The sequence below is a fragment of the Numida meleagris genome, chromosome 19, assembly GCF_002078875.1.
Source record: "Numida meleagris isolate 19003 breed g44 Domestic line chromosome 19, NumMel1.0, whole genome shotgun sequence".
Taxonomy (NCBI): Eukaryota; Metazoa; Chordata; class Aves; order Galliformes; family Numididae; genus Numida; species Numida meleagris.
In genome coordinates this window covers 6442963-6462217 of record NC_034427.1, presented here as the reverse complement: position 1 = coordinate 6462217, position 19255 = coordinate 6442963, and the positions used below count along the sequence as shown (strand labels likewise).

Genomic DNA, 19255 nt, shown 5'->3' with positions numbered 1-19255 from the left:
TTCTCATTATCTGTTCGTGACATGATTATCTGTAATATGCGTTTCTTGTGTTAAAAGCAATACATCCCACTGGGAGGGTATGATTATACAGTCACCTATGTGTCAGAGGTTTCTGTTAAGAATGGAGGATTGATTAGTGTCTGCCTTTACTTTTACTCATTTTTGTTTATAGTTTGGCATTCATAATACATGTAATTAATTTCTCTGCAGCTATTTGGCATCACGTCTTGAACTGAATCCAGGAGGAAGCTGCAGAGCTGCACTTTTTCTGCCATAAGCTCTATCCACTCTAATTACAAACACTTCTCTGCTCTTTAAGCTCTCATGTGCTTTTGTACCTCATCTCATACCAGGACTTATCCTGGAAATGTGCCCTGCCAATTTGTCCCAAGAGGATGTTGTGCACCATTCATTGCACACTTTCAGTGGACTGTGATGAGGAGATGGAAGGATAGTGGGGGAAAGAGTGATCCCTTATTTTCCTTGCCTCAATGCTTCTACACTGTGCCTTTTTCATGTCTCCACTGTTTTCTGTTTTGTTTCCAGGCACATATCAAGATTGCATGCAACCAAAAAGGCAAATTAATTGTCTGCAGTTTAAATTTATATTAAAAAGGTTCAAACTATGGCCAGGTAGTTATGGTGCTCGCTCAGTCATTATATTTTATAGCCATCCTGGGAGAGGCTTGAGGGCTTGTTTGCACTTGGTTTGAGGCAATCCCAGATACACCTACAGACTGGGAACAGAACTTGAGAGCAGCCCTGTGGAGAAGGAGTTGAGGATCCTGACGGACAAAAAGCTGGACATGAGCCAGTAGTGTGCACTTGCAGCCTGGAAGGCCCATGGTATCCTGGGCTGCATCAACAGAGGACTGGCAGTGAGCAAGGAGGGGATTGTCCCCATCTACTCTGCCCTTGTGAGACCCCATCTGTAGCGCTCTGTCTGGGCCTGGGCCCATGGTGCAGGAGGGATGTGGAGCTGTTGGAGTGAGTCCATAGGCAGGCCAAAAAGATGCCCAGAGGGCTGGAGCACTTCTACTATGAAGACAGGATGAGGGAGTTGGGTTTGTTCAGACTGGAGAAGAGAAGGCTGTGGGGGACCTCATTGTGGTCCCCCAGTACTTGAAGGGAGCTTACAGGCAAAAGGGAGACTGACTTCTCACGTAGTGATAGGACAAGGGTCAGTGGCTTTAATCTAAAAGAGGGGACATTTAGATTAGATATTAGGAAGAAATTTTCTGCTCAGAGATTGCCCAGAGAGATTGTGGGTGCCCCATCCCTGGAGGTGTTCAAGGCTGGGTTGGATGGGGCCCTGGGCAGCCTGAGCTGGTGGATGCCAACTTTGCCCATGGCAGGGGGTTGGAACTGGGTGATCTTTAAGGTCCCCCCTAATCTAGGCCATTCTATGATTCTATTTAAAAGTGTTGTTTGGGTGAGACCTGATACCTGGCATTGGTAGGATCAGGAGCTCTCAAAAGAGGCATCTGTATGCAAACACTGTGACAGAAGTGTGGACCAGGTTCGGCCTGTGGACAAGTTGCGTTTGGAAGGTTTGATGATAAATATGTTCTTTATCTCTAGTGACCATACAGAGGTGGACAAAAAATGTTAGTTACCTTGTGTTGCTGAGCTTCTATATTAATGCAAGACTCTTCCTGTGCTTCATGCTGCCTGGGAGTTGGTCATGTTACTGAGTTGTATATGTATGTGAGTTGTCTGCCCTGTTACAGGCCTGTGCACACACGCCATGGGAAGACTATTTTCATAGTCTTTGGCTTTTTTCCCCCTTCACAAAGTCACAGGTGTCACAAGATACGGCACAATGGGGTAAGCATTCTACTTACTAATGTAAGAAACTTGTTAAATACAGGAAAAGGAGCTTTCCTCAATCTTGTGATTTCTCATAATGTTTCCATATAATGTATGTTCCATTACAAAAGAATACAGTTATTTTAATAGCTTTTATTTATTGCTGGCAACTAGAATGAGATTATGAAGAGATTGCATTAACTATTTGATGGAAAAGTCAAAGTCTGAAGCTTAATGCAATCAGATTTGATATAACAGTGAATCTATCTATACAAGGAAGGGAGATTTATTTCTCTAGATGTGTTGACAAAAAGAAAAAAGGAAGTACAGTTAGAGACTAAATAATGAAGTGCTGTAAAAGCAGGGAACTTGATTCTATTGCAATATGAGAGATGATCACTGTCCCTCTTTGCAGAAGGAAGTCTTGTTGTGAGAATGCTGAAATAGGAGATTGACTCCATCGTGTTATGCAGGTGCTACTGCAATGGTTACAAAGCCCTTAACATGTGAAAATTTGTCACAAGAGAAGTCTACTTGCAGCTGTAAGGGCCCAGTCCTGCGAGGTGTGAATTCAAAATAAATTCTTGATCTCTCCCTTGGTGCCAGTCGTGCTAGACTGAAAACAAAACAAAAAATTATTTCATTCAGACATATACTGTCTTTCCTTGAGATTCCCAAGAAGCAGAGCTGCATGATAGCTAGGACACCAATGGGTTACTCAAGACCCAGCGTCATGTTCAGTGAGTTACTTGGGGTTTTGCATAGAGTTAGAGAGGACAGTACCGCAATCATTTAGTCTAGAACAGAATGATGAAGGTTTAAATCTCTGCTTCGTGCTTCCGCATTAGAACTGGGTACAAGTTTGGAGAGTCAACACAGAAATTTGGAATAGGAAGACTGATGTTAGAGGTCAGTTGATGATGCCTGGCTCGTATCCATTTTGCCAGTAATATGGTTTTTTTTTTCCTTATGGTCTGAAATTATGTTCCATGTTTTATGTATTATCATGTCCAAACATTTCCAAAGCCGCAGCATGTCAGGCTGTATTATAATAAACAAGCTTTAGGAAATAAATACTCAACACTGAGTTAATTCATTTAAAAAAAAGTGTCCAAGGGTTGGGGTAAAAAAAAAAAATGTAATAGAACATTTTGCTCTTTGTTTTAAAAAGGCATAGTTTTCTCCTACTTGAAAGGAGAGCAGAGTGACTTCTTTTGGGGCTGAAACAAAGGAAGCTAAGACACTGTCCTATTTGTTTACTCTGGTTCAGACTTTCTTTAGTACTAGGGGGGTATTGTAGATAAAAAGCCAAGCAGTGGAAGAAATATCAGAGAGACAAAAGAATTTTCGTGCACATGCTTTCCCAAGAAGGATGTTAGCAGTTTTTAGTTCTTGAAGAAGTTCCTAGGTGGAAAGATAATACATGATTGAGAAATCATTCATTCTCAGTATGTATTTATTTGGTGGCATTTTTGTGTTAATAAATAGAATATTTATTTCACAGTAATGAGATTTACATGATTTTTTTTCCTTACTGAGAAACTAATCATGCAATTGGTCATGTTATAAGCACTGAGTAAATGCAACAGCTTTCACTTACTGTATCTTGACCTGTTGATTCATCAGAGTCACCAGGAGTACACAGCGGTCCACAGGTTCAGGGAGTGGATTGGCGTAGGAGATCTCTAGAGTTGCAGCTTTATTCACTACAACCCGGCGAGGAATCTAAATGACAAAGACATTTTCCCGTCATCTTTTATAGTTTTCTAGGGTCTCAGTTGAACTGTAAGGAGAGCATCTCTTATATTTGAAGATGAACAAGATATTGATAGGAGTACTGGAATTTAACACACAATTGGTATGCTTTCCTAATACTTGAAGCTGGATTTGGATTAGCTAAGTAGTGCTGTAGAACCATTAAGGTTGGAAAAGACCTCCAAGATCGTCTAGTCCAACCATCCACCTACCACCAATACTGCCCACTAAACCATGTCCCTTAGTACCACGTTTACCCTTTCCTTGAACACTCCCAGGGATGGTGACTTCACCACCTTCCGGGCAGGCTGTGCCAATGCATCACTGCTCTTTCTGAGAAGAAGTTCTTCCTATTGAGCTGTATACAATGTTTTTTTATACCACTTCAGTGAAATAGAGCACTGACTACATATCATAAAATCTGCATGCATATCATTAAATCTGTCTGATATTTGAGTTTGTATTTTTTTCAGGGCACAGCATTAATTAGGATTGAAATGTTAAGATTATGTAAACTAGCCCTGGTGTAGATTAGAATTCAGGGTTTAAGTCTACTCTGTGAGAAAGCAAAATTGTTTGAAGGCAATCCGAACACTTGCCAATAGCTAGAATAGGTATAGAATGAAAACAATTTCTGCAAAATCAAAGCAGTGGAATGTGACTAGGAAAGAAGGACGATAACAAAGCGGATTCAAAGTGGTCTCTCTCATACACTGCCATTTTGAGAAAACTTTTTTCTCAGATTAAGCAGGCAGAATTTTAAAGCAACGGCTGAAACCGCAGTCTAATTTTATGCTTTTATCTTCAAATTCTCATCTTAAGTACTGAGCTTCAGAAAGGCTCTTTAGTTCTTTCTGTCTATTTAGGATATCAGTAAGGGAATTGTTTACCTTAATGATAATGTTTGTGTCCTCTAAAATGATCGTCTTCTCCACCAGCAGTTTTACCCCATGCATGTGCAGGACTTCACACAAAGCAGTAACTTGGATCCTTTTGTCGGTAGTCAAGTATTTCCCATAATAAGCATAAGGGATCACTAACCGGATATGTTTCCCTGCAATTCAAACATGTAGGAACTATTACATTCTGAAAGAATGCTAAAGAAAAGTGAGTATTTGAAATTATGAAAGAGAGCAGAATATAAGACAGCAGGGGTCTGTGTATATTTCTTTCTTGTGAGGCCAGTTGTGTATTTCCTTCTACTGCTGAGTCTTTTTTCTGCTTTAAATAGCTCATTTGACCCTTACAATTTGGAATGGAGGATTTTGGCCTGAAACACAATCTTATCTGCATTTCACTGAATTCCTGTCCCTGTGAGTTTTTACTAGTTAAGCATATAACTATTTGTTCTCTCCTTATATCCTATTTGTTTTACTTACTTAAAATCAAGAAGAGAGCTTGGATCAAGTTCCAGAGATCTTTTTCAAGCATTCTGGTCAGCTACTTGTTTTCTTAGTCCCACTACTTTTCTGCTGTGTATGGGAGGGGGGTGGAATTGTTCATCTTTACAGCCCCTGGAGATGAAAAAGATCTCTATACAGCAGGCTTCTTTATTTCTTAATAGAGTAAGATGTGTTCCTGTACATATGGTAATGATCACAGGCACATATATCATAGAATTGTTTGAGTTGGGAGGGACCCTAAAAGGTTGTCTAGTCCAACTGCCCTGCAATGAACATGGACGTCTATGTATTGTTTCTGGCACTCTAATATAGATGTAGCCTTCTGTGTAAGAACTCATGAGACTTTCGGTTCCTGGTTGAACTAGTGAAAGTTTTTAAAGGGAAAAATATATTGTAAAATCTAGTCATAAACAATGCTACTGGGAGATGGAATAAGTCAATGTACTATAAGGCTGATATAGACATTATATTGATGTTTCTTCCTTCCATTTGCCTTCAGGTCATTTTAAAGGCTAAAAAGAGCCCTAGAAGAGCTCCTTGGGGTTATTAAAAGTTACCTTGCTTAGAACCAAGATCAACAGAGGTGTTTGCTTTCAGGATCTCTGCCACTGCTCTCCTTGTGTACAGGACACTTGATGCACTGATGTCCACTTTCACAGTCTTGTGGTCAGAGGACAGGTTATTGAGAATTAAGATGAGGTTAATGTCTTTGCCAAACACTGGAGGTTCAGCCAGCTTGAACTTCCCAGAGATCCCAGGGTTTCTCATTGCTTCTGAAGGTCTTTCATGTGGGGAAGCAGTGTGTCCTTCTGCGATGTGTGATCCAAATATCTTGGCCAAGGCCTTTTTGTAAACTCTTCTTTCCTCAGAAGAGCCTAGTTAAACAAGAGATCCAAGTAATTTCATACTTTTTTTTTTGCCAATAGCACCTCCTCTATGTAACAGCTATCAGAATGACAAAGGGTCTCAGCTCTGTATCGCCTAGAAATATGAAATACCTAGAAGTTCCTCATATTTTTAATAGTCTTTTATTCAGGTTTTTCACGTGAAAGTAATAAACATATTGTAATAAGGTGAATAAGTCACTTAAATGAAATGTCATGCATTTTTGGGTGGTTTTTTTTTTGTATGCAAGACTTCTTTTTTCTTTGATCAGAAAATACAGTAGTGTGATAAGTGTTGCTGCTAATCAGATGATAACCAGCTTCTGTATTAAATGTGGTTGCACTAAAACCTTGAGGAGAGAAGTACTGAAATACGGCCACTGATTCTGAATGGCAAGCCTTAACTCTTATGAAAATACCTAATTTTTCAGGGAAGATGTATAACTAGAAATATTCCTGCGAACATATGGTTAAGTGGTTTTTAACTATTGATCTTTTCTTAAGCACAGGTGAATGACACTACCTTTCTTGTTTCCCAACTGTTTTGTTTTCAGAATCCAATACTGTGGAGACTGAGTCTACAGAGAGTGCAAACACACAACAACAACTAGTTAGCTGATGGCTGGATGTCAAAGTAGAAGCACACGAGAGCATAGTTTGGTGAACAAGTCAGTCAGGCAGGAAGGCTGAGTCACCACTCTTGGGAGCAGGGTAAAACGGGATCTTCAAAAGGAAAAGATGATGAGTTGGTATGGACACAGTAGAGAAGAGTTTCTTTGAGAGAAACTGAGTGTGGTCATATGATAAATGTCTAGCATTAGAAGACTGGTTTAAAGGTATTTGGTTAGAGACTTGATGGTTGTCCTCAACTCTCTGCCAGGCAAATGAGAAAGCTACTATTTACTAATCTGTAACTTCCCATACTACAGTCAAGTGCACAGTTGGTGATGCATGATGGACTCAGTCTTAAGACTTCTTATGAAAATTTGGATTTGTCTGCCTCTGCTAGTAAAACATAGAGCTCTCTTTTTCTGTATATATTTCACTTTGTAATTTTGTCTGAGAGACTAAAGTATATTTTGTGTCTGTTATAGTAAGGATGCTAGGAAGTACACAAAAACAAAAATATAATACTTGCTGTATTAGGAAAGTAGTCTGACAACAGAAATATTTTCTGAAGGAATATGAGAAATACCCAAGATAAACAGACTGCTCATCCTGCCACCAGGAGTTCAGAAAGAGATAAATTGTAATAACAAATTCTTCCTTTACCTTCTGGATATTTGTAGTTAGAAGTGATATCCACACGGGAATTGCTGCCAACGGCTTTGGTGCTGATAAACCTGCCAATTATTTCAGTATCACAATAAACTCTTTTCTTAGTTCCATCATTGTATACAATCCATCTGTTGCAGTCAGCATTCACCTCTGTATACACAAATAATGTGTCGTAATCCAGGTCTACATCACCTTCTTTGATGGCTATGACAGATGCAGGGCCACACTGGAATAATCCTAAGGCATGAAAAAAAATGTCAAACTTGATTAATCAAGCTCAATTGAAGAAGGAATGTTAAGTCATTACACTGTTACCTCTGCTTTGTTCCTGTGGAGTTGCATCTAAAACCTGCCATCCATTGTATCGTGCTCCCAGGTCTGGGCGAATGAACCAGCTTTCATTCCAGACATGATAATCCCTAGAGACAGAGAACAGTGTCTAGAAAGCATAGTAATATAGGGGGACCTAGGCTCCCAAACTGAAAGGTGTAGGGAATTGTTTTTCAAAGATTATTTAAGACATGACATAAGTTGTCTGTTTACAGCAGCCCACTGCTTTTTTTCCAAGTGTAGATTTACTGCCTGCTGTTGAGGTGTGGGCCTCTGTAATAAGAAGAAAGCAGCAGCAATGAGAATACAAAACTCAACAGCTTACTTTGGGAGTGATAGGAAAAATTTAGGCCTTGGATATGGGCAATGTTTGGGGATTGGGCTCAGTAACCTTCAGATGTGAGAGCTACAAGTTTAAAATAAATTTGAGACAGCTATACTCAAATACATTGTTTATAAAGTCTAATTGTTCATCTATAGTAGTGTGCAGCAGGAAATGTTTAGAAAAAAAGCTAGGAACACCACGTGATTAGAGTGATCCTTCCTCTGATGTATGCTCCTGGTTTCTAGCAGTCAGAAAGTTAAGGACTTTCTGAACTAGAAATTACAATGAGGAGGAGAACCTGCCTTGACCTGCCCTTTCTAATGATATCTGGAGGGATAGCATTGGCCTTCTTGGCCACAAGGGCACACTGCTGGCTCATGGTCAACCTTGTGTCCACCAGGACATCTGGGTCCTTCTCTGCAGAACTCTCTTCCAGCTGGTCAGTCCTCAGCCTGTACTGATGCGTGCAGTTATTATGCCCTAGGTGTAGGACCCTACACTTGCCCATGTTGAACCTCATAACATTCCTCCAATTCTCTAATCTAATTCTCCAAACTGTCCAGGTCTTGCTGAATGGCAGCACAACCTTCTGCTGTGTCAGCTGCTCCTCTCAGCTTTGTATCATCAGTAAACTTGCTGAGAGCACACTCTGTCTCTTCATCCAGGTCATCAGAGAATATGTTGAACAAGACCAGACTCAGTACCAACCCATGGGGAGTATTCCTAGCTACAGGCCTTCAAGTAGATTCAGCACCATTGATCACAATCTTCTGATATCTGCCAGTCAGCCAGTTCTCAATCCACCTCAGTGTCCACTCATCCATTTCAGACTTCCTAAGCTTACCTAGAAGGATGTTCTGGGAGACAGTGTCAAAAGCCTTGCTGAAGTCAAGATAGACAACATCCCCTCCTCTCTGCTCATTTATCAAAGCATTCATGATATCACTGAATGCTACCAGATGGTCAAGCATGATTTCCCCTTGCTGAATCCATGTTTACTACTCCTGATAATTGTATTTTCTTCCACCTGCAAATTGTATTGGGATTGTTCTCTCTTCTTCTGCTCTCGCAAAGGGAAGGGCTAGCTAAAGGAATGCTGGAAGTCTTTTTGGAAAGGCTCTCATGTCCGTAAGGAGGATGACATTCCAAGCTGAGAAACAGGGGCTTTGAATGTGTGATGAAAGTTGTAGCAGTAAACTAGTTAAGAACATGGAAGGTACAGAGTTGCATGATCAGGAACAGGCTGGTTAAGAGTTAATAAGTAAGAGACTTTGAATCTGGTACATTGTCAGTGGAAGCATTTCACATTTTTAAGAAAGTTGCAATCAGTTTGAAGTCTGGGACTGCAAAAAAAAAAACTGTTTTTTTGTTTGTTTGAAGTAAACGTTACCCCAAAACAATGAAATATGGTTTTACATGACATTCTAACTGGTTGTGAGGTGCAAAATCTTATATTTACCATGTGGAATCCTTGCTGATATTAAGACTTTTTCCGGAGCTGTCATAGTACTTATCGATGCTGAGGTTTCTATCCACATCATGGGCAGAGTTAAAATTTGAAACCAAACGAGTTGGAATCCCCAAGCACCTCAGAACTGAAATATATTAAAAAAAGAAAAAGAAAGCAGTCTTTTGTAATAGATGGTAATAAAGTGTCTGAGATAAAAAGTTATCCAAATATTTTGTGATTCTTCAGGATGCCTTCAAACCACTGTTCCTCTTATAGAATTAACTGCTTTGTAGTTTTGACAAAACCACAGGTCACAAAGTGCCTCTGTTTCACTAGAGTCCTTTACCCTCAAAGCTTACCTGTACACATCACACCTGCAAACACCCAGCACTGGCCGTATTGAACGGGCTTGTAGTTATCCTGACGCCATTTCTGGAGGATTACTACGCTGCCATCCCATCTGGATGGATTCTCATGTGAATGGAAACTTCCTTGCCACTTTCCCAGGAGAACACCATTATCATTATCATTTCCATTGATCTGAAAATAAGCCAATGGACGGAATGGGCAAAGTCAGTTGTGAGTAATATACCATATATAGGGTAACTAATGCATTCTGCTTTTGTGTAGAGTAAGTTGTCCATTTCTTACCATAGAACTGATGACTCGGCCCACATATTTCGGATCTCCTCTTCGAGATACATCAATAGCTGGATCCTGACGATAGTATAGACTCAGATCAAGCATGGTGAGACAGATGTTTAGAAGGTGGTCTTGAAACTGTGATCAGATAGGAGAAATTTAAGGAAATAGTTACACTAATGTGATTAGAGCAAATTCTACTGCAGTTCCTCCTTTCTGAGGTATTCCAGACCAAAGATTATTGGGACAGTGAGGCATAAAGACAGTAGCGTGCAATTCACACTACAATATTGGCTAAAGCAAAGTATACCTAAACAGACCCTAAGCCTGGCATAGTGTCTTTGTCCATCAGAAGAACTGACTTCTGTAAAATTAAAACTAACAAGTTTGTTCTGTCTGCAGTTACTGGGTTCCCTGGAATTATGTCAACATCATTTCTAACCCGTTATAACTTCATTAAAAACAGTGGGTGTCTTGGAGACTCATGAGTATATTTTCATTTGTGCTGTGGATGCTCTGCTCACAGATAAGCCCTGTAGTTGTATTTGGAGCTCACAGTACTTGTAGAAGTCAGTCCTAGCTGCAATGCTGTGCTAAGCTCTTAAATCAAAATCATGCTAGGCATACAGTGAGCACACCACAAGCAGAGCCAGCCAGATTTGTCCAGTTTTCATATAAATATATATTACCTATCAAAAAGGCAAACAAGGGTAAGTTAAAATGATACTGGAGACAAATGAACTTTCTACAGCTTACCTGTCCATAGTACCATCCTCTTGCTTCAATGTACTTTGCGTTGCCCACAAAGATAATTCCATTTTCATTTAGAACGTATTCCTGTCTCTCATTTTCATTAGCTATGTAGACATCATCACCTGAAAACCAAGTTGGATATGCTTTTACACTTAAAGGTGGGAAAACTAGCAACCTTTGAAAAACATTTTCATCTTTACCTAAAGTGGGAAATTAGCTTTACTATTTGGAAAGTCACATCTCTGTGTTATAACTCCCTGGACATGTGCAGTTCAGTGAAAATTCCTTGTTATTGTAAATGTCCTGGTGGGGGGAGGGAAAAAAAAACACTATTACTGTGACTGTTTTCCTCAATTCTAGTGTATTCTTTTTATATTATACAAATGTTGCCTGTCTTTATGTTGTAATTTCGTGAGGAAGATGGGAAAAGCCCAGGCTGGCTCACTGGAATTTTCTCCTTTATTGGAGTAGTTAGAAGTAGAAAAGACATTTGAAAATAATCACACAGATGATATTTTTTGTTATTTTTCAGTTGTGTTCATCTTGATTTAGAAATCTTAAATGAAGATCTCTACTTGTCTGATCCAAACAACTACCAGAATGTTATTAGGAGAGCCTGCTGAACCGTTCTTTTAGATTGCATTGCTACTCACTGGTTGCCCCAGTATATGGCACTGTATGTAGCTGCCGCAGAAACATTAGCTTCCCACAGACCTTTAGGTTCAAATGAGGTCACATTAGCTTCTTGTGCTGTGATATTAGTATTGGTACATCTGAGATGGTGTTTCCTCTTACCCAGTTTAAGATTGCATTTGTCTTTTCAGGGACATTTGATTGTAGTTCTCATCCTTTGACCTGTAGATACTTTCATATTCTACGTGATTTTCAGCTGAAGACCCGAATGTTTTAAGTATTTATTTACTGGTATTACAGTGTATGAATTAATTCCTGTCTTTTCCAGGTAAATGACTAAGCTTTTGTGTGGAAACGTATTTACGTATATTCTCTGTCATTTATCCTTTGCAGAGAACATAGTTTTCCTATTTCCCTTTTACTATGACACTTCCTGTAGTGGTAGTGTACCCTCAAACTGAATCTGTTCCTGTCTCTCTGGAGCAGCACCTTACTGAGCCACATCCTACTTGAAGGATACTCCCTTTTGTTTAGCAGTGGTCATTGCACAGTCAGATAAATCTGAAGGGTTTTTCTGCAAAGTTATTTGTTTTAAATTATAAGGATATAGCTTACTTTACCATTTGGCAACAATTTCTCTTGTCTTACAAGCTCCCTTAACCTTGGAGTGATATAGTTTAATGCTAATCTAGGTTTCTGTCATATATTTGACAAACCTGAGTTAGGAATTTGCATTTCTTCTGCAATATGCTGAGGCTGCAGAGATTAAAAATGGGAGCAGCAAGAGAAGGCCCTTTTCAACCCATGATGAAGATATGGGAAGTAGCAATCTTCTTCACATTAGTCCTCTATCAGTTTTTATAGGGATAGTTGAGCTATTATCTTTGCAGATAATCTGTACAAGAGCAATATTGCTTTGATTTTGGTGTAAGTAAAGGGCATTACTGTATGCTTGCTTTATTTTCTGAAATGTACATGCACAAATGAGAGTCTGTCAGCCCTCATCTACAGAATATGTAATCTGCTTAGTCCTGAAGACAGAGTCTATAATGTCATCCCATAGAGTACATTTCATTAAAAAGGTGAGGGAAGATGGTGCATTTTAAATGGAGTGAAACCAGATCTGTGAATGCATAGCTGGGGTAGCTAGCAACCCAGAGAAAGACAGCTTGAGGGAGCAAGAAAATAGATCAGTTACATTCAAGAGAAAAGTCATCAGTACCTACCTGGGCACCAAGGATTGAAAAGAATCACGAACTGCCCCAGGAATCTGGAATAGGTGTTGTTTCCTGAGTTTACCTGGAGGATGAGATTGTATCGTCCAATGACAGCATTAGCTGGGCTAGATATTATAAAGGTCATGTATCCAGACTCACTGGGTCCCTGGACAGCACTCCAGCCACTTGCTCCCACCTCAGAGAGGTTAAATACAGCCCTTGTACGATGAGATTCTGAGGGGGATGGTCCTGCCAGAAAGAAGAGGCAATTTGTTTACATTCTAGAGGATTGTTTGAATATTAACATCACACATAAGAGGAACGTTGTGAGGGGAGAAGTGTTAGAAATGCATGAAGAAAAATTGCATGTCTACACTTAATAATAAGTTGGCAAGATAGAAGGGAGAAGTGCCATCCAGAGGGACCTGGACACATTAAAAAACTAGGCACATGATAATCTAATGAGGTTTATAACAAGACCAAGTGCAAGTTGTTGCACTTGGGTTGAGGCAAACCCAGATATGCACACAGATGGAGTAGAACTAATTGAGAGCAGCCCTGAGGAGAAGGACTTGGGGGTCCTGGTGAATGAAAAGCTGGACATCAGCCAGCAGTGTGCACTTGCAGCCTGGAAGGCCAACAGTGTCCTGGGCTGCATGAACAGAGGGCTGGCAGTGACCAGGGAGGGGATTGTCCCCATCTCCTCTGCCCTCATGAGGCCCCATCTGCAGTACTGCATCCAGGCCTAGGGACCCCAGTACAGGAGGGATATGGAGCTGCTAAAGAGGGTCCAGAGGAGGCCCACTCCTATGAGGACAGGCTGAAGGAGTTTGGCTTGTTTAGCTTGGAGAAGGCTCCAGGGAAACCTCATTGTGGCCCTCCAGTACACGAAGGGAGCTTTCAAGCAAGAAGGGGACCAATGTTCACATGGTCTGATAGTGATAGGATAAGGGGGAATGGCTTAAAACTCTCTGGAGGCATTCAAGGCCGGGTTGGATGGGGCCCTGGTCCCTGATCTGGTAGGTGGCAACCAGCTCATGGCAGGGAGTTGGAACTGGATGATCTTTAAAGTCCCCTGCAACCTAAGCCATTCTATGATAATAAGGGTAAGCTAGAAGGAATAGTGCTTACAGCTGTGTGACAGTGTGGAGTAGTCTAAGGGAGCATTACCTATTTCAGTGACAAAGGCTAGGCTCTCTCCAGGGTGCTTTTGTCTGTTAAAGTACAAGGTAATAGTGAAGGGTTGTCCACGCCTCACGGTCAGCTCAGTGTTGGCATATCTATCAGTATGGTGTGCACTTGCATTTACTGAAGGCTGCCAGCTAATATGCGTTGGTTTCAGCTCTGTAAAATAAGAGAAAATATTAAGAAGCTGACAGCATGAGAAGAACTCATTTCCTGCCTAGTAGAATGATGAGATTGGTGAGAGCAGTTATCTTGTACTGGAGGAAGGACAGATAAAAAGCAGATGGTCAACTGAACTGATGAAGTCTAGTGGCTAATAACAGAAAAATTGTGCTTGTATTTTGTTACTGGGCAATCATACACCAAGATCATAAATACTTCCTGTATGGTACAAGCTGCTGTTTTACCACTGAAAAATTTATGGAGGCAAATCACTGTCATTTCAAAGTCAGCAACAAGTAAATGGCTACTAGCCACTCTACAATATTCAACATATATGTTTTAAGTTTCCAGAAATGTCTTTTAGGATGTCTTACTTCTGCTTACATTCTGGTGCCATCTGGCCTAGAGTATGGAAAGATACATAGTGAGAGATGATCTGTCTTTCATGAATGAACAGGATATATTTGTTGCCCAGAGAGGTGGTGAATGACCCATCCCTGGAGACACTCAGGGTCAGGCTGGAGGGTGTCTGAGCTCCTGATGAAGCTGTGGGTGTCCCTGTTCATTGCAGGTGGTTGGACCAGATGGCCTTTCAAGATTCCTTCCAACTCAAATGATTCTATGGTACATTGAATCTTTTGACAAATAAAGTCATCTGGCTAAATTTAGCACTGTCCAAAATTACAATTGGACAGTTGGGATTACTGTTCTAGCAGGTTTTGCCTTCATGTCCTAGAGTAATTCTGATGACTGCCAGTGTGCTTGGAGTTCTTTGATAACAAGTGTCCCCCTTCACGCATACTGTTATCGTTGTCTATTGTATAAAATCCACAAAATAGTGTTTGCCACCTTAAATGCTATACTAGCATTGAAGCATATATGCTTAATGAATATGTGCATTACGTACATAAGCATATATGATCATGCACATATATATACTATGCTAGCATAAAAGCAAGTATGTATATGATTCTCCTAGCAGGAATGTTTTCCCTTCTCTTGCTCATGCTTCATTGCAATGCTCAAAGTGGGAAAGAATGGATTAAGGCCTGTGGCACAATGCCGTATTATGGTTGAGATCTTCAGACAAGCTTCCAATTCTGTCTCATACCATATAGCAGAGCAACAAAGTACTAAGTCAGATCTGAAATAATATAGCTGCATCTTAAAATACGATTTACGTACAAACTTGAAGAAAGATTAAAAGCAAAATCTACCTTAATCTGTCAAAAAAGTGCTATAATTAAATTCAAGAAAGAGGAGTATTTTCTCTGTAGTCCAAAATCACAGAGAAGTAATGTGAATAAGCATTGATGAACTGAAAGAAACAATATCACACATTTCTGGGACAATGTCAACTGCATTAGGCTATTTTCTCAGTAAAGCAACATTTTAAAAACTGACTTGAAAACTTGTCTTTCACAACTGAACAAGAGATAGACTTGCTTTCCAATAGTCCAGATCACCAATCATTATTTTAAACATTGATCTTGGTCAGTACATAGCAGAGATATTGTCATTACTATTCTCCTTTGATAGGGTTTTAAGGCTCCTTTGAATTCCCGTCTATAGAGTTCATGACTGCAGCTCAATTATGTTGGATTACAGAAATTTCCTTCATACAAAATAACACAAAATAAAGTATAATGTTTTTGAAAAAGCATTTTAAAAATAAAGGGTTTAGATAGGTGTGATCCCTTTGAAGTGATGGGAATTTCTTTTTTTTCCTCCAAAAACATCTTCTGTTAAGCAGAAAAGAATTTTCAAACAGTTCTGGTGATGACAATAAGACATTGAAAATCAAATGCAAGAACAAAAGACAATATGAAATTTCCTCCAGATAAGAAATGAAGACTTCTTCTGGGCATGTATCATAAGTAACCACTCCTGAGTGAAGAACCTGCTGAAGGGAAGCAACTGACACACAAACTCACCTGCCATTCCCTCTGCTTATGTGAATTGCATACACCTTCTACTTATTTCTTCAAGGAAGTCCAGTTCGCACTGTTCAAAAAACGAAGAAACCCAGCAATCTTTGCGTACTGTCAGCTGAAAGTCAAGAAAAGGAATAGGTACTTAGCAGTTGTTATTAATACATGTAGACTTGTCAAATGAATTAATTAGTTGCTATAATATAAGTATGCCTAATGCCAATGTTCCTGTACGATGTGGGTGTAATTACGGGAGGAGATACCAAAATTATTTACTCAGAGGAAATGCATTCTCCTGAATTCCAAGACGAGTAGAACTTCCTACAAAGAATAATGGGTGTGCCATGGATAAGTTATCTTCAGGGATGAGGAAACAGGGAGTGTGGTCGGACATACAAACCATATGAAGGAAAAGAGGCATTTCCTGATGACTTAACTTCCAGGTTGGTTAATGTGACTTCTGGTTTTGTTTACCTCAGACCTTGCCCCCTGCCCTGACTTAAGTGAAATGATCGATTCCCACTGGGAACAAATATCTGTCTACTTGTTTTGTTAGCCAGCTCCATATTATCAAACAGAAATTTTCTTTCCAAAAAAAAAAAAAAAAAACCACCCACAAACACAGAACCCAAATTATCAACCATATGCAAACTTTAAAATTTACTTTAAAAGTGTGCAGGTAATGAAATGACATTTTTCTGGGGACAAATAGTTATCATGTTAAAGTCCTCATCTCTACTGATCATGTTTTAGTGCTCAGTAAAGACTTTAAAAAAAAAAAAAGAAGAAATTAATCTAAATTTTAAAATGACAAGAAAAATAGAAAATAAGCAGAAATTAAGATCTATTCTTTTTCTAAGATCAAAAAAATATATATATTGTGTTTTCACATCTTTTTGTGAAACTTAGTTTTCATGCTATCAAAGCCAAGAGAGTACTTATATGGCCTTCATGCCTGTCCTGTCGTGAAAGAAAAACACTAAAGCTTTTCATACTTGGCAGTGCTATATCTGCTATGACTGTGTATATTTTCACTTACATTATAATTCAGAGGTCCTTCCTCTTCTTGGAAGTTCCTGGGATGTTCAGGCTCTCAGAACTTGTTCCAGGAGTCTCCTTGAATGGATTTGATTGCTTTTCAGAGCTGCTTTAGTTAGTCTTTTTCTCTTCTCCTTAATTCATAGTCCTTGGAAACCATAAGAGCCACAAGCCTCTGATGTTACCTGATCTTCACACACAGTCCTAGTGATGAACCGCATCAACCAGTTCTTAAGTTCAGGTGTTCAGTACTTACTGTGATTGCTTCAGACGCTTCACACTGCTCCCCGTGGAGCATGACTAGTTCCTTTCTTCTTCCTTGCTACTCACATAAGCAATTAAAATTCAGACCACTTTTTCTGTCTCGGCTGCATCCACCTCCTTTACCTCTGTGTGACGTACCCCTTGTGGTGTTCACCAAGCCACCCTAAACTTTCATAGTGGCCTATATCCTAAACCAGTACCTGACAGTTGACACCTTCACCACACCAAAGCATTAGCAGCCACTTTTGTAATCCCTTTGGAATGCAGCGGTCATGGTTCCATGTGACTAATGACTTAATAGTGTCACAGGTGTTTTTCTTAGCTCAGTTCCACCCACCTATCATCCACAATGGTCAGAATATTTTATTCCTTCTTTTCCCTAGTTTCATGGCCTTGAAATCGCTGTTCAGTTTTCCAACTTTCCAGTCTAAACCTAAACTTACATTTTTCTTGCCTTCTTAATAATTTGTTATTTGAGTATGGCACTATCGTGACCTCAGAGTAGCCATATTGCACCTTAAACTCTTATTGTTGCCAGTCTTTACTAAAAGAGGTTGGCATAACTTCCACAAAAATGTTGCAGAATTCTATCTATGAGCCTGTATCCCACAGGATATCCTATTAAATGTGTAGGCACACATTTAATTAGATGTGTTAACTTTATGCACATGTGAAGTATTGCAGGGGAAGGGTGTTGCCTTTCTTTAATCCCCCTTGAGGTGTAGTTCACCAGATTCTGTTATTTTTGCTAGTGCAATTCACTTGATTTCAGCTGAGTCTGGTTGTTTTCACTCATTTAAAAAGAAGTTGAAATGCTAGGTCAAAGTCTGTCTTTGAGCTTGAACTTCCATCATTTGGTCTATGTGATGAGAGCTCTTGGCTCTTGCAAGCTTTGAGGAACATCAGGAGAAAATCTGTGGGCTGCTTGTACAACTTCTCTATAGCAGTATCATTATATAGCCAGTATGGTGTTGTATTGGTGTTATGTGTCTGGCTCTAGAAAAGTAGATGGCTGCTAGTTCGCTCAAGTACTTTTGCAGGGTACAGGGACAATTGGGGTTCTGCAGTCCGAAGTACAATAGAGCAGTAGCGTGACTTCTCATTCATTTCATCTACACAGATCATTTTTCAGTCAGAGATTGACTTACTGTTGCATAATTATCAGCCATAAAGCAAATCACTCAATGGGCTACACCTAGCTCACTTGTTCCTGGAATCTCGCTTTTAGCTTCTGCTTCCCCATAAAACTACTTAGTCACCTGCCAGATAGAGTTGCATTGAAAGAACATCTACTGTTACACATACTGTTTAGCAACAGGAATTCAAGATGGTGGAATTCAATAGCTAGGTTAATTATACAATTTTTAAATGAAGGCTAAGGCACCTTTTATTAAGACATGCCTTTTTGCTACCATTTTTGGTCCTCACAACATCCAAACAAATCTGCATGCATTCTTTCACACTAGTTTTTCCATGCTTGTACTCTGCACCTATATACCATTAAGGGTTCGACTAAGATGTACTGAACATGACCTCAATAGTAACAGAAATCTGTATTTAATACATTATTTGCTGATAGAGGTGGCTTCCTAACACGGAAACTATAGTGAAAAATTCTAATTTTTCCCAAGTTAAAATACCCCCTAACCTAAGATTACTCTCCCTTTGATTCCCAGAGAGTATCAGTGAGTGCAAAATAGCAGCATGCAAAAAGAACCTTGTATATATCGAGCTGGGCCATTATCCTAACATGTTTGTCAAGTTGCTCTCATATTGGACACCATCCAAATTGTTTAGAATGTTTCCTGTGCTTCCCTTGGCCACTGTGATTTGGCAGAAAAGAAAAATGTCACGATACTCAGGTTACAGAGTGACAGAATTTATTGCCAAAAAGACTGGGCTAAATAACGTAGAAGTTGCGCCTAATGCTGGCTATTTTCTAGTATCATGATTACGACAAAGGGAAACACAGATTTGCAAGTGCACTGTATGAGGCTTTGAATGTGTAAATGTGTTTATATTTATGTAGAAACAGCTAGAGCCAGAAGTAATGATTTCCAAACAAAAGCAGGCAAAAGTCAAACAAGCAGTCTCCAAATAGAAGGTAAGATGTTCTGTTTAATAACATGGACGTGCACAGTAGTATGTGAACTATTCCACAGTTTATTTAAAATTACAGTGTAAAATTTTAATGGT

The 19255-nt window shown here is 39.6% G+C and overlaps 1 protein-coding gene across 2 annotated transcripts; it reads right to left on the bottom strand.

The window, feature by feature from the left end:
* On the bottom strand, positions 1568–16869 carry LOC110408430 (protein-glutamine gamma-glutamyltransferase 6-like). 2 transcript variants are annotated; one of them, XM_021417090.1, is made up of 14 exons: positions 16797–16869; positions 15761–15830; positions 13650–13823; positions 12489–12728; positions 10633–10751; positions 9886–10014; positions 9594–9774; positions 9244–9379; positions 7445–7548; positions 7124–7366; positions 5525–5842; positions 4455–4618; positions 3410–3534; positions 1568–2425 (listed from the first exon to the last, which is right to left on the bottom strand). In XM_021417090.1, the coding sequence occupies exons 2-14, from the start codon at positions 15765–15767 to the stop codon at positions 2275–2277; spliced, it is 2091 nt and encodes a 696-aa protein (XP_021272765.1). In that variant the 5' UTR covers positions 15768–15830; positions 16797–16869; the 3' UTR covers positions 1568–2274. The 2 variants fall into 2 exon arrangements, with proteins under 2 accessions (XP_021272765.1, XP_021272764.1); XM_021417089.1 differs by lacking the exon at positions 16797–16869 and having other exon boundaries at positions 15761–15851.